This window comes from Scheffersomyces stipitis, chromosome 1, assembly GCF_000209165.1.
Source record: "Scheffersomyces stipitis CBS 6054 chromosome 1, whole genome shotgun sequence".
Lineage (NCBI taxonomy): Eukaryota > Fungi > Ascomycota > Pichiomycetes > Serinales > Debaryomycetaceae > Scheffersomyces > Scheffersomyces stipitis.
In genome coordinates this window covers 88,038-101,206 of record NC_009068.1, presented here as the reverse complement: position 1 = coordinate 101,206, position 13,169 = coordinate 88,038, and the positions used below count along the sequence as shown (strand labels likewise).

General features: G+C 41.5%; 4 protein-coding genes across 4 annotated transcripts; 3 read left to right on the top strand and 1 right to left on the bottom strand. All coding sequences in view use genetic code 12, as the record gives it.

The window, feature by feature from the left end:
• Positions 1 to 564: 564 nt before the first annotated feature.
• Positions 565 to 963, bottom strand: PICST_38498 (predicted protein; the record flags this gene model as incomplete). Its single annotated transcript, XM_001387219.1, has 1 exon — positions 565 to 963. The coding sequence occupies one exon, from the start codon at positions 961 to 963 to the stop codon at positions 565 to 567; it is 399 nt and encodes a 132-aa protein (XP_001387256.2).
• A 1,261-nt stretch (positions 964 to 2,224) lies between these two features.
• Positions 2,225 to 3,022, top strand: FSH1 (dihydrofolate reductase; the record flags this gene model as incomplete). The annotated part of the gene is made up of 1 exon (XM_001387637.1): positions 2,225 to 3,022. The coding sequence occupies one exon, from the start codon at positions 2,225 to 2,227 to the stop codon at positions 3,020 to 3,022; it is 798 nt and encodes a 265-aa protein (XP_001387674.2).
• Positions 3,023 to 3,397: 375 nt separating this feature from the next.
• ABD1 (mRNA cap methyltransferase) lies at positions 3,398 to 5,206 on the top strand (the record flags this gene model as incomplete). Its single annotated transcript, XM_001387636.1, has 1 exon — positions 3,398 to 5,206. The coding sequence occupies one exon, from the start codon at positions 3,398 to 3,400 to the stop codon at positions 4,991 to 4,993; it is 1,596 nt and encodes a 531-aa protein (XP_001387673.1).
• Positions 5,207 to 9,541: 4,335 nt separating this feature from the next.
• EFG1 (Nuclear receptor coregulator SMRT/SMRTER, contains Myb-like domains) lies at positions 9,542 to 12,022 on the top strand. The gene has a single exon (XM_001387635.1). The coding sequence runs from the start codon at positions 10,287 to 10,289 to the stop codon at positions 11,742 to 11,744; it is 1,458 nt and encodes a 485-aa protein (XP_001387672.2). The 5' UTR covers positions 9,542 to 10,286; the 3' UTR covers positions 11,745 to 12,022.
• Positions 12,023 to 13,169: the final 1,147 nt, after the last annotated feature.

Sequence of the window (13,169 nt, the reverse complement as noted above, 5' to 3'; positions counted from 1 at the left end):
AGATTCGTGAAGCAGAAGAAGCCGCAAGACCTGCCACCGAAGCAGAGACAGTAACAGCTGGGGACACAATCACAGTAATATCTGAGACACTGGAGGTAGTGAAAACTCCAGAACCTACACCACAAACTGAAAACGGAATTTTTGAACCTTCTGAACCTAACACTGTGAATGAACCGTCCGAACCTAACACTGTGAATGAACCGTCCGAACCTAACACTGTGAATGAACCGTCCGAACCTAACACTGTGAACGAACCGCCTGAACCTAACGCTGTGAACGAACCATCTGAACCTAACGCTGTGAATGGAACCTCAGAACCCATTTCAGATCCTGCCGTTAATGGAATCTCTGCATCTGATACATCTGTCTACGAGGATCCCGAAATAGATTTCGGACCTCCTCCAAAAAAACGGAAGACAGACAATTCAATTGTTTATGAGATTCTAGACGAGTCTGATACAGACAATACCCCGAAATCAGATGACATTGTCGATATTGATGCAAAAGAGAAATAGAATCTAACGTGTATATTAAAAGTGTATATTTATTATATTGAAATCTAATTTATATTAGGTTGATTTCATAATGCAATAATCCTCTCAACGAGAGATCGTAAACAATTTCATTCAACTTCTTCACGCTGTATTTCAAACCATCGTACTTTCTTCTGAGTGAATCGTTCTTAAGATCCAAAGTCTGGAACCCCTGTTGGACATGAGAAATAAGTCGTTGGTTAATTACCGGCAAGGCGAAACCAACATCCTTATATCCTATGGAAAGATACCTCACGATAGTGCTGCTTGTATACTCTACGATTTCTTCTGCAAGACGTAATAGTGCCATCAAGTAATCTGTGTATTCCACCTTTATTTTCAAAGCCTCAGAGATTGCTGATGGTGTCAATATCAATCCCAGTTCTGTAGCAGCTTCGTTAAACTTGTGCCCAACAGATCGAATCGTCATAGACAAATGATCACCGTTTTTCTCAGTCGTTCTGATTCCTTCCAGAAGCAGAATGATATAATTGTACATCATAAGCAAATAGTAGACTTCTTCCACATACTTATGGAGTATTCTTTCCTTCAGAATGGGATTAGCGTTGAGTTCTTTGAGGCTTTCGTACTTCTCGCTAACTTCAGCGCAAAAATTGGAAATTGCAATTGGTCCCATCAAGGACATTTTATCTGTTTCATGTGGCCCGTAGAATAGCGAGACATCAAGGTCAGACTTCATTGGGCCAAGATGCGTCAAAATATTCTGTTCAAAAGTATTGACCTCATCCCTTCTCAGATTTCTACGAAACGTTAGTACTGTCAGAATTGCAAAATGAAGCAATTGCAAAGAATTCTAGTCTTGAAACTTACGACTCGTCCACTTCTTCCTTGAGCGCTTCGAAAGTAGTCTTGATTGATGTCATTGGTTATTCTCGAAATCTGTGAAAAATCGAATCTCATCGCGTGTTTTTGTCTTGGCTTGGTTTTTCACTGCGCTTCCCCGGATTTCAAATCTCAGGCGCAACTTTCCAACAGACTCAATCCATTCTAGTTGGTACTAAAAGGTAAGAGAAGAGATGAAGTCTGTTCGTGCTAATTAGAGCCCCACTATATTATGGAATATTGAATTGCTGAAAATACGATAATTTATATTTTATGAATATATCAGAATACATGAATGATAATTAATAAGATCTACGAAACCTAAAGGTCTACAGAAATTTAGGATAAATAAAATTGTATTGTTACTGACGATCAATATTTAGTTAATTACAATCAGCATTTGTTATACCATATCACATACGCAGATATCCCCGTCCAGACTACGGAGAATTACGAGATTATTTTGAGGTACTTTTCAATATCTAGACTTTCAATTTCTACTTCGCCTTTCCTTAGGCTTTGTACCTTTAATTAGGTTTCTGTTTTTATTTCCGAGGTTTTCGTCCTTCTGGGTTTTCTCTTAGTTGGCCCATGCTACATGGTTGATAGTGGCCTTTATCTCTAGGTAATAGCTGTTTACATGGATTAGTACGTTCAATGTAATAAAAAATAAGGAGAGTGCCTTCGTCATCCTCGGTACATCCGCAAAGAGGATGTCGGGAGCGTCTTTCAATAGTGCAAGAATATCATATGCGGATTTTTGTCTCAACATAACTTGCACTAGTAGATTGACATTTGCAGACTTTGGATAGTTATTACCCTATTCTTCCTCATTTGGGCTGGTTTCAATGAGCAATTCTACTTCAAATGGGAGAATCCTATGCCTTCCTGGATTCCTCCAGAGTGTAAGAGTTTTTGCAGAGAAAACTACTAGACTAAAGGAACTATTCGCTGAAAAAAAAATCGAACTCGAGTATCTTGACCCTCCAAGGATAATAGAATCATTACAAGCCCTCCCATACTATAACCTGCTTGACAAGGAGGAGGCTGATGTTATGTGGAAAAAGACCCTAGCAAAAGATGCTAATAAATGTTGGTTTCTAGTCAAAGATCCCCATCTTTATTATGGCTTTGAAGAAGCTGTGCAGTATATCATAGACCATATTCGAGTACATGGCCCCTACGACGGGATTCTTGGCTTTTCCCAAGGTTGTGTCATGGCCACAACAATAACCAATACTATTCACGAACTCCTACCTTCACACCCCCATTTCAAGGTGTCTATTCTTGCTGCGGGGTTTGCAATGACAGGAAGGATCGACGACGAAGAAATGGCCCACAACGATCATAGCTATCACCCAGAGTCGCTCGAAGAGTTCCAGCTGAGTGTTAGATTACTACCTGCTCAGGAAAGGTACTTCACGCCTCCGAAAGACAACTTCAATACCAAGTTGTTCTTTATCTTTGGCCGTAACGATTTTGTGGTCCCTCCTATCAGGACAAAGTATTTAGCACATTTGTACGATAGAAGAAGCACCAAGCTCTATGAACATAACGGGGGCCACTTTATCCCCAGAGAAGATGAATTTCTCCAGCAGATTGTGAAGGATGTATCCACAGTGGTCATCCCTACTGCAAAAATATAGACTTCCTAGTTGAATAGCCCATAAGTTCGCTGCCCAGTAGACACAGATTAGACTTAGAATTTAATTTATTTACTATATTTTTTCGAAATTAACAATCCTTCCACTAGAGTATTCTACGATTCACACTATCATTAGTATGTCTGATATACTCTCACTCAGACTTTGCAATCATTTTGACTTTAGGATCTGTCTGGCGAAAGGGTAATCAGAGCACTAAAACACTAAAACTCACTAATAGGTACTTTAAATTGATATGCAGTCCGCCTTCTACAAATGAGTCCGAAAGATCATCTCGAAATCTGTAGATGTTACTCACTTTTGAGACTATAGTAATAGCGTAAAGTCAATCAAAGGTCTCCCCAAAATCTTAGTCTCATGTCGTCCAACACAGACGCTGAGATCCAATTGCTCCAGAGCATCAAGGAGAAGGCTGCAGCCGCCGGAACGCAGAACTCAGCTGCTTCTACATCAGGCTCCAGCTCAGATTCCAAGATTACAAGAGAATCATCTGCGTTTTCGAGAAGAGAAATCACCAACGACGTGCCCATTGTAAGCTCAGCTTATTCAGAGGTCAAAGAGGCTCCAGCTTGGGTAAAAAAAGATACTCCTGTAGATAAATACGACAAGTATGGATCCAGACCAGCTGTTTCCACAAGTTCTGGTCCTTCTCGTGTAAGCCGCCCAGAATCAGAATCTACAGATAACAAATATTCCAAATACATATCGAGAGCAGCAGAGCCTTCTACTCGTGTCAAAAGAAGCCGCGAAGAGTTTGAGAGAGAAGAGCCAGATCCTAGAGAATACGGAAATTCAAGAATAGAACAGGAAAAAGATGATGATGGTGGAGCAGCCATTCCATATTCAAATTTGGATGTTTCCAACCAGTCATACGATCATAGAACTTTGCAATCGAGAGAGTACTACACGTTCCAGAGTCATATCTCCAATAAAGAAGAGAGGGACATAAACAGTATTGTTAGAACACACTACAACCAGAGAGCTGTACACTCCAAAAGGCAAGTCAGAAAGAACTCTCCTATCATCAAGATGAGAAACTTCAACAATGCCATTAAATACATGCTCTTGGGTAACTATTCTAAGAGAGAACAAGGTGTTGACCGTCCCTTCACCTTCTTAGACTTATGTTGTGGAAAAGGAGGTGACTTGAATAAGTGCCAGTTTTTGGAAATCGACCAGTACATTGGTATAGATATTTCCGATGTTTCGGTCAAAGAAGCTTTCCAGAGATACTCACAAAAGAAGGTAAGATTCAGGTCGGCGTACGGACAGAAACCCAGAAAAGATGAATTGAGGTACGATTTCGAGGCTTGCTTTGCAACCGGAGATTGTTTCTCCAAGACTATACCAGAGTTGTTGGAGCCAAACTTTCCTGGGATCATCGACAAAACATTCCCTGTGGATACCGTCTCTATTCAGTTCTCATTGCATTATGCCTTTGAAACAGAAGACAAAGTTCGTACCATCTTGACCAATGTGTCCAGATCATTGAGACCGGGAGGTAAGTTTATCGGCACGATTCCGTCGTCCGACTTTATCAGAAAAAAGATAGTAACTAAGAACTATTTACCTGACGACAGGGGTAAGAAGAAATTTGGCAATAGTCTCTATTCAGTGACATTTGATAAGGAACCGCCTGAAGATGGCGTATTCAGACCTCCATTCGGCAACAAATACAACTATAGTTTGAAAGATGCCATCGACGACGTTCCAGAATACGTGGTCCCATTTGAGACGCTACGTGCCATGTGCGAAGATGTTGGCATGGAATTGAAGCTCAAGAAGAATTTCATTGATATCTTTAATCAAGAAATTCCAAAGTATTTCTCGAAACTCAGTAAGCACCTTATAGAGGGAATGAAACGATCTGACGGGAAATATGGTGCGGAGGGCGAAGAGAAAGAGGCGGTAGGTTTCTACATTGGGTTTGTCTTTGAAAAGTTAGGCAGCTAGCATGTACGAAACAATAGCTCTGTATTGTATATGTATCTGGTGTAATTATGCAGCTACACAACCTTAAGTTATCCAACTACGGAGAACCGACGAGAAGGAGGAGACGTTCAACATAATACTACAGCTGAAAAAAAAACATTGATTTCGCAACTACATGTAGCCTCTTACTAACTAAGTCTAGTTATAGTAAATAATATCAACACCGTCGTAGGTACGTAACGATCTGAACAGAACAAAGCTCTGGCTAACTGGTTTTAGTACGGTCTACATTTGAAAGGCGTAAGTATTAGCGGGTTATCGAACTAAGGATTACTAGTTTCAGCAAGTGGGAATGTGTTTTTCTTCGAAGGGGGAAGGTTCGATAGCTAAACCTTAGGGATTCTAACTAATTATCTGCTAACTGATCCCATTGAGGCAGTTTCTAAGTTGAAGAACGAAGGTTTAGGCGGACAGGTCCACTGCTTCCCCTAATTGAAACAGGAAGTAGCCAATAGCCCTATATGGTGCAACTATTAGCGTACTGACTAAAGTTGGTCATGGCAAATAGGGTTTTAGTATCTTTGGAGAAGCGCCAATCCCAGTGAGGCGGGTGGCGCCAGTTGATTTTATTGTCCACCTGTTCAAACAGGATTTGCTCCATCCCCATTTCGCTTATGGCACTTATTCAGGGCAAACACATCCAAGATTACCTTTTTAAAGCAGGGTTCCAGTGTGTTAGTCGGTTGACCACCTGCAGTAGACATGGCGATAAATTCATCAGGATGCCACGTCTAATTTCAATGCGATTTTGTACAGTGAGGTTGAAACGTTGGCATCTTTTCCTGTAGCATGGTCTATCTTGACTTTTACTCTTTACAGGGGAGCGAAGGTTATTGCATGGCGAAGCATGGTGGCTTGTTAGACCGTTGTCAATTGATCCCTGCCATCTCGTTCAATGAGAATGGATTTTTCATTTCGATTCAAATTGGATAACATACCTAGTTAGAAACAAAAATGTAGCGTTTCGCTGGCTCCCGCCTTTACATACTGACATATAAAAATGCTAATTTTTAGACCAAAAGTACGAAGATCGTTCCTAGGCGGCCACAGCTTATGCTGGGGTGTGAAATTTCCGAGCAAATTGCTTAAGCCCAAGTTCCAGGTCAGGTCTTTTGGACCGGTGGTCAACTCTTACTAAGAGGGGGGTTAGCTATGAATCAGAGGTGTGAAATTGAGTACAGGATTATTTCAGTAGTGGATTTAAAGTTTCGAAGGTGCGTTTGGTCCTGCATGTGCATATCGCCCACATTTAAAAAAGGGGAAAAAGCGCACAAAAACATTAGAAAACTAACTAAATTTTAGCATGTCTCCAAAAATTTTATGTAATTTTTTAACAAATACCATAATTCCGCTAAGATTCGCGCAGGATGATCAGTGTTTATGAAATTCCCTACTTCTCATTTGAGTTGTCGTTACGAGGTGTCTATGGGTATTGTGATTGGTTGGGAGTGTTTCCAAATTTTTTTCAAGTTTCACACTTCCGTTCCCCACTACGCACAGAACGGTTCATGCAGTTGTATAGAACGAAAGAAAGAGAACACCTACCTTTCGGTTTCTACTTGCACCCAGGCATGTCCCGCATGAGCCTGAGGAGTCCAATTACGAAAAAAGGGTTGCTCCCCCATTGATTGCAGTTAGATCAACAAAATATAGGCCAATTTAAAAATTTTGATTTATTTTGAGCATGTACTAAAGAGTTGGCTATTTGTGTCGAGTTTTAACACAGTATTCCGCATGCAAAGAAGCTTAAAGTGAAATTCATTTCATTTACCTAGAAAATATTCATCAAGCCAGAGGGCAAAAGTCAAGTAGTGCTAAAAAAACCGTTGGATATAAACTTTTCGCATGCTGTGTCTGCAGGTCGAAACTTCACATGAATGCACTTAGCCGTTCTTAACTTAGTAAATGTGTTTAGACTTTTAGCCTATTTTCCAGTTACCAGAAATCATTCTTTCGTAACTTGTGCCAGTGCTCCAGAACCTCGGACTTCTGCCACCCAATCATTCAATGTAGCATCACTGGCGAAACCCACCTTGGAAATATGCCTGAGGGGTCAACACACGAGGTATTTCGAGCATAAACGGTTTGGCTGCCCAATAGTTCGCAGGAAATAATCCAAGTAAAATCAATCCTGTTTAGACAGGTACTTAGTGCAACATGCAAGGTCACCCTGTGAAATTCTGCTAGTCGCACGCACCTCATCTGCCGATGACAGCACTCATGATCTTACTATAGCGACAATTGCAGAAAAATAACGAAGAGTATGCAGATGTACAGTAGATTGTCCTAGAACTAGCGTTTACGATTCCGAAATTTCGTCCTGCCTCTATTAAGGTTTAAAGTTTTTGCTTATGAGTGAAAATCTCGTGCTAAACTTGCCAAATGCTCTCTAAAAAATAGACTGTTTATAATGAGGGCTGGACAGGGTGCTGTTTGATGTATTAAACCGTGAGGCCCTCTGGCCGATATGGCTTTTCTTTTTTGCACGGTGAATTTTTGTCTGTGAAACCTTAAACAAACGATGGTCATCAAAGTTCGGCTACGATCACCAACGCTTTCTGTACAGCTTTGGTATTTTTTTGACACCAAAGGTGTTCGTGTTTGTTGGCTAAACCTTGATGTGTGTCGTGCATCCTTCAAATTAGTCCGGATTCTTCGTCATCACCAAAGCTAAACTCTATAATGGCAAGTGGAATGTAAGAACTACAGCGCCATGATAAAGTAACAATAGCGGCTGTATGGAGGACCAACTTTCTGAGTTGACAGATCTTTTGTCAGTTGTTGCACATGCACAGAATAGGATGCATTGTCGTTCGGCATTACCTCGCATTAACTATGCTCATGAACAAATGCCAACACAGCAGACGAAGTGGATGACAATGTCGAGGTAGCAGGTGGCCAGCACAGTCAGCTCGCGGTGCCTGTGGCAAAATCTAGTTATCAACCCTTGGAATTGTGCTTCATGTCAACGCCTTATTTTTGCGCTAGTATCTGTAGCCAATTTCAGCATGTGTATGACTAGACAATGTATGTCGAGCCTGAGTTGAAGCCCTTCTTTCCCTGTGTCATTGCTGTCACAGTCAAACATATTGGAGGTGAAGGGAGACAGTTCACGTAAAGACTGAGACAGCCAGTATTTTTTATCTCGGCCATGCTGCCGGCCAGCGAGCCAAACCGAGCCACCTCGCCAGTTTCCACTGGCTGAGCTTAAAGTGAAAACCGCAGTGGATATTACCACTAATAGGAGTCGTTCCCACATCGTGCGATCATTTTCGTCTGTTTCGTTGGCGAAACAAGCACTGCATGTTTAACCACGCTAGTTTCATCAGGAACAACGGAAATACAGGAACAAGGAAATAGACCCATACAATAAGATGACCTCAGCCTTTATTTAAATGTAAACCTTTGTTCGCAGTGGATCCTGGCGGAATCTTTGCCAGATTTTCTGTTTCTTCAACAAAACCGATCTCACTATTATGTGGGTGAATGTTGCTGTAGGATCCATTGACTCGCATTGTTCTACATGAACGAAAAGTCCTTGGAATCCTGGAGATATGACTTCGAAAAAAAAAACGGTCTGCTGATCCAAGCCAACACAACCTTCGTCGGTTACACTGTACCACAATATGATCACACATTCTGTGTGTGCTTACAATGACAAGATGTAGTAGTTTTCAGTCATGTTGGATTCGGCTTCACAAATCACACGTAAAGAAATTATCTAATGAGAATGTAACTTAGTATTGTTGTCACAAGAAAATCACTTGTTCCCCACCTCTTTTTACCACACTCGCCAGTAACTTCATTATTATATTTCCGCATTGGCAGTTATATAGACGGTTGTTAAGCCCAAACGTTACTTATACGATAGGGCTATTTTTGCCGACGTCCAGTAAAAATATCTCGATGCTAAACTATCGAGTTTGCACTTCTCCAAAGTTTAACCGGCCAGATACGGTTATTTTGAAAGACTACACTCGTAAGGGCAAAGTGTGCTTTACACCTGCCCACAACCTAGACCACGGCAACTGGCACAGATCTACACGCATTATGTGTTCGTTGAGGCATGAGCACTGAGCAGAGAGAAATTTCGAGCGTTACGCGCCGAATCAGAGGATTAGAACGCCGACGTGAGATAACACAGAGCCAAGGTGTAACAAAGGAAAACGATTTTTTTGACTCGTTTTTATTTTCTCTATTTAATTTTTTGTTCCATTCTCAAACCCGCTGTTCTTGGTATATGTATCTGTATTTCAATAGGTGACTTCCTGTTAATGGAGGTGCGTCCTTCTAAGATTATTTTTTAGCAATTCCTATTCTACTAAAAAATATACAACCATAAAAAAACCTTCTCTCACCCGATTTTGAGTATTTTTTTTTAGGTTATTTATAATTATCAAATTAGACTCAAATTTTTATATATATGGTCTTCGGGACTAGTTTTGGTAAACAGACAGCACTGCCATTACTAACCACAACGAAGCAGCCTGTTATCCACTTTCCAAAAGCAATTGCTTGAAATCAGCGAAGGATATCCAGCGGCTTCTGACAGTAGACGGAGTCGGAGCATATTTGAAGATTCCAAGGACAAAATAGTGAATCGCACCAGGGCGTAAATTCCATAGCCAAATTCCATAGTTTCAGTAATATTGCTCAAGTGTACTCCTTGAAATAATTGTGCCAAACTGTTTAAAACAACAACTTCACTTTCTTCCCCATCAATAACAGTTGACTAGTTTTTCGTTGATATCAAAATCCAGTTAGAAGGGGCCTGAGAATTTCATTTGTACATTTCCACAGCCTGTTAACTACAACGTTACCAACCTAGCGATTCAAGCTAGCACAACACACGAGCTTTTTTCCTACAGAGTCCAGCACCTGTGCCCTTGATATTGGTATTCTTTTTCCTCGTCACGTTTGACTTTAGAGGTCCAGTTCATTGCATATCCTTTTTCTCGTAGCCTCAACATATCCCAACGTTACCGAAAAGGTTGCTCAAGTTTTTCGAGGTTTACGTACGTCTGTAAAGCAGAGCTATTGATCCAGAATACTTGTGAGTTCTCCTGAACCATACAAGCTTTCACCAGCATCAGATTTCAAGATCATTTCCAATTATTTGTATTTCAGCTGTAACGTTCCTTAACACCAAGAGTAACCATTTATCCCCCATTTAGTTCTAGTACTTGTTTCCCCACCTGTATTACTTTCGTTTTGTATTATTTCTACCAAATCATCTGTATTAGTATCCATCACAATGTCCTCCGAACAAAATAATATTGGAATGCCTAAAGCCCTTTCCGCTCAGTTAGAGGATGGCACGGCCAAGTCTTTGCTAGACGGACAAGCAGCACAAAAGTTAAAGGATGATGTGACTGACCCGGTGTTGGTTGCCGATGAGGGCCTTGACGCCGACGGTTCTCCCAAGAATTACAAGAATTTGTCGATAAACCTGATACTAAACATCCATGGAAAGGTCCAGGTTCAAAACCCCAATCAAGCCTATGGTACCAACCCCAAGTTGCCTTCCATCGGTTCCGTTCCCGGAGTACCGAAAGATATGTCAACAAGTCAACAGCAACAGCAACAGCAACAAGATCTTTCGCCCAAATACCTTCCTTACCAACGTAATCAATATTTCAATCACCACCTGAGGTCTGTTTCATCTATCGACAACAAGTTGGCTGCGACTTCTTTCACAGACTCGCCTCAACAAACACAACAGAGAACGCTGGTCGGACCTTATGGTGATAATATAGCGTACCAGCAGCCTCCGGGAGTAGCTGAAGCTGCCCATTTGGTCAACCTTCAGCAGACGACAGGCTCCAACGCTTCCCTGGTCCAGAGTCAGTATGGCCAAAATGTAGCATTAGGCTATGGCCACTTGGTTCAGCCAGGTAACCAGCCGATGTATCCGTCACATGCTGCAACTAATCTGGTTCCTCAGCAGATGATTAGTGGAGGAAACCAAATGCATCAATTGCTGTACAATCCTCTTCATCACCAATCGCACCTGGCTCTGGACCTCGATCCGTTGCACGAGAGCAAGAGAGGAAGGCGTTTCAGAAGGAGATACAACCAGATTGTCCGCAAGTACAACTGTTCGTATCCTGGATGCGTCAAAAGTTATGGGTCGCTCAACCATTTGAACACCCATATCGTGACCAAAAAGCACGGTCATAGAAAGTCTAAGGCGGATTTTCAACACAACCAATTGTCGGAAGATGGAACCAGCAACAATACCCAACAGGGGCCCTACGACGCAAGTAACTATCCGTCACACCTTCAGCAACACTCTCCGTCAGATTACACACAGGGTAACTACTGGTACGGCTACAATCCTCAGGTTAGAAGCAACCAGCAAGTAGCAGCTCCACAGCAACAAATGGAGGTACATGCCAATACCGTAGCACCGCCAGGATCGATACCAGCACCTACGTATATGTACTACCAGCAGGGCTATCCGCAACATATTCCTCCTCCAATTTCACAGCAGCGACCGCCAATGGGCTGGCCGCAACAAACATCGTATCCATACACACAAATGCAAGGCCTGACTCTGCAACAGTCATATCAACAGACAGCACAATCTACGCAAACCTCCAGCATCCTCCAGCAACACCAAGTTCAGCATGACCCCGGCCAGCATTCTGACCCTCAAATGAAGTCTGCACTGGAATCTTCCACTGGCACAAGCCCACCGTTGAAGAGATGAACAGCGGCTGCGATTGCTTGTTCTAGGTGTACATTGTAAGGCTGGAAAAAGGATTGACCATGATCCTATCCTTACTTATTTATTTGACTTTTATGATAGATACGAATAGATACATTCTTTATCAAAATTTTGCCCGTCGTGCTACCGCAACTCTCGCAGTGTTTGCTCCTTACATGGACCTTCTGCTGACGAGCAACATTCTTTCGCTTTTAAGGCATTTTTTGACGTTTCTTGATAAAACCAAAAGTTCTGATCTTTTAATGCACGTCATCCCCCACAGTTTAAGAAAAGTTTAGATCCCATTGTAGCTACTCTTTTTAATCTAAGTTGACTATCTATTAATACAAATTAGCTAAAAAAATAGCTCTAGGCTATTTAAAGTTGCAGTCGAAAACGATTTTCGCTTAAGCACTCAGCTGCATTTTGTACACATACACAAATAATTTGGAGCTTACCTCTGCTTACTGTGATGCTCTTACTATAAAAATAACAGCAAGAGGGCAACCAGACTCTGAATATATATTTTCTTATTTACCAGTCAATTAATGTATCCGTTCAAAGAGAATCAGCTTATGGGGGTATTTCGCAGACTCTTTTGTACATTTACAAGAAGACGCAAGAGAAGAAGTGGTTGGTTCATGCAAGCCGTACGTTGCAGCTCAACCAGCGTCCAGCCACAAAAATCCACAACCGCCAATTCAAATAATCTCATATACAGTTGGAACTTCTATTCTTCGGTCTTTGTTCTCCAACAATGATAAAACCGAAAAACATTCACCTACCAGCCTTTTGGGATAAAAGAAGCAGCGCTACCATTTCACTTAAGATCCTGAGTATATTTCCATCTTCTGTTCTGGTGTGCGCGCTCATATTCAAATTCCTACAGATAGTCGATTCAGTCAATATACAAAATACAAAAATGGTTGAGTTGATCCACTACTTTCGACAAGGAGAAGCAACCAAGTTAAGATTCTGACGGCACATGACCAAGAAGAGCAAAGGAAAGGCCGCCAAGAGCAAGCAGACACCGAGGAGGAACAGTTTTCGAGAAACAGAGACCTCTCAAGCATCAAATCCTGACAAAAATGGTGAAATTGTAGAAAACCCAATTGAACAGCCAGGTCAATCTAACGATAGTGAGATTGATGAGGCAGCACCTGATCCAGAAGTTGGCAATCCTGAAACCAATTGTGAGCAGAATTCTAATGGAGAAGTGGAAGACTCGCCTGGAAACGGGATTGTAGTGGACAGTAATGAAACTGAGGATAGTAAAGAAGGTGGAAGTACCGTAGATGCTAGATACGTTGCGGAGTCTAATGAAACTTCAGAAGAATCAAAAACTCAAGAAGTTGATAAATTCAAGAAAGATGAATCTGAAGCAAAAGAAGAAAATGAAGACTCAGCAATAGCTGACGAAAATAGAGG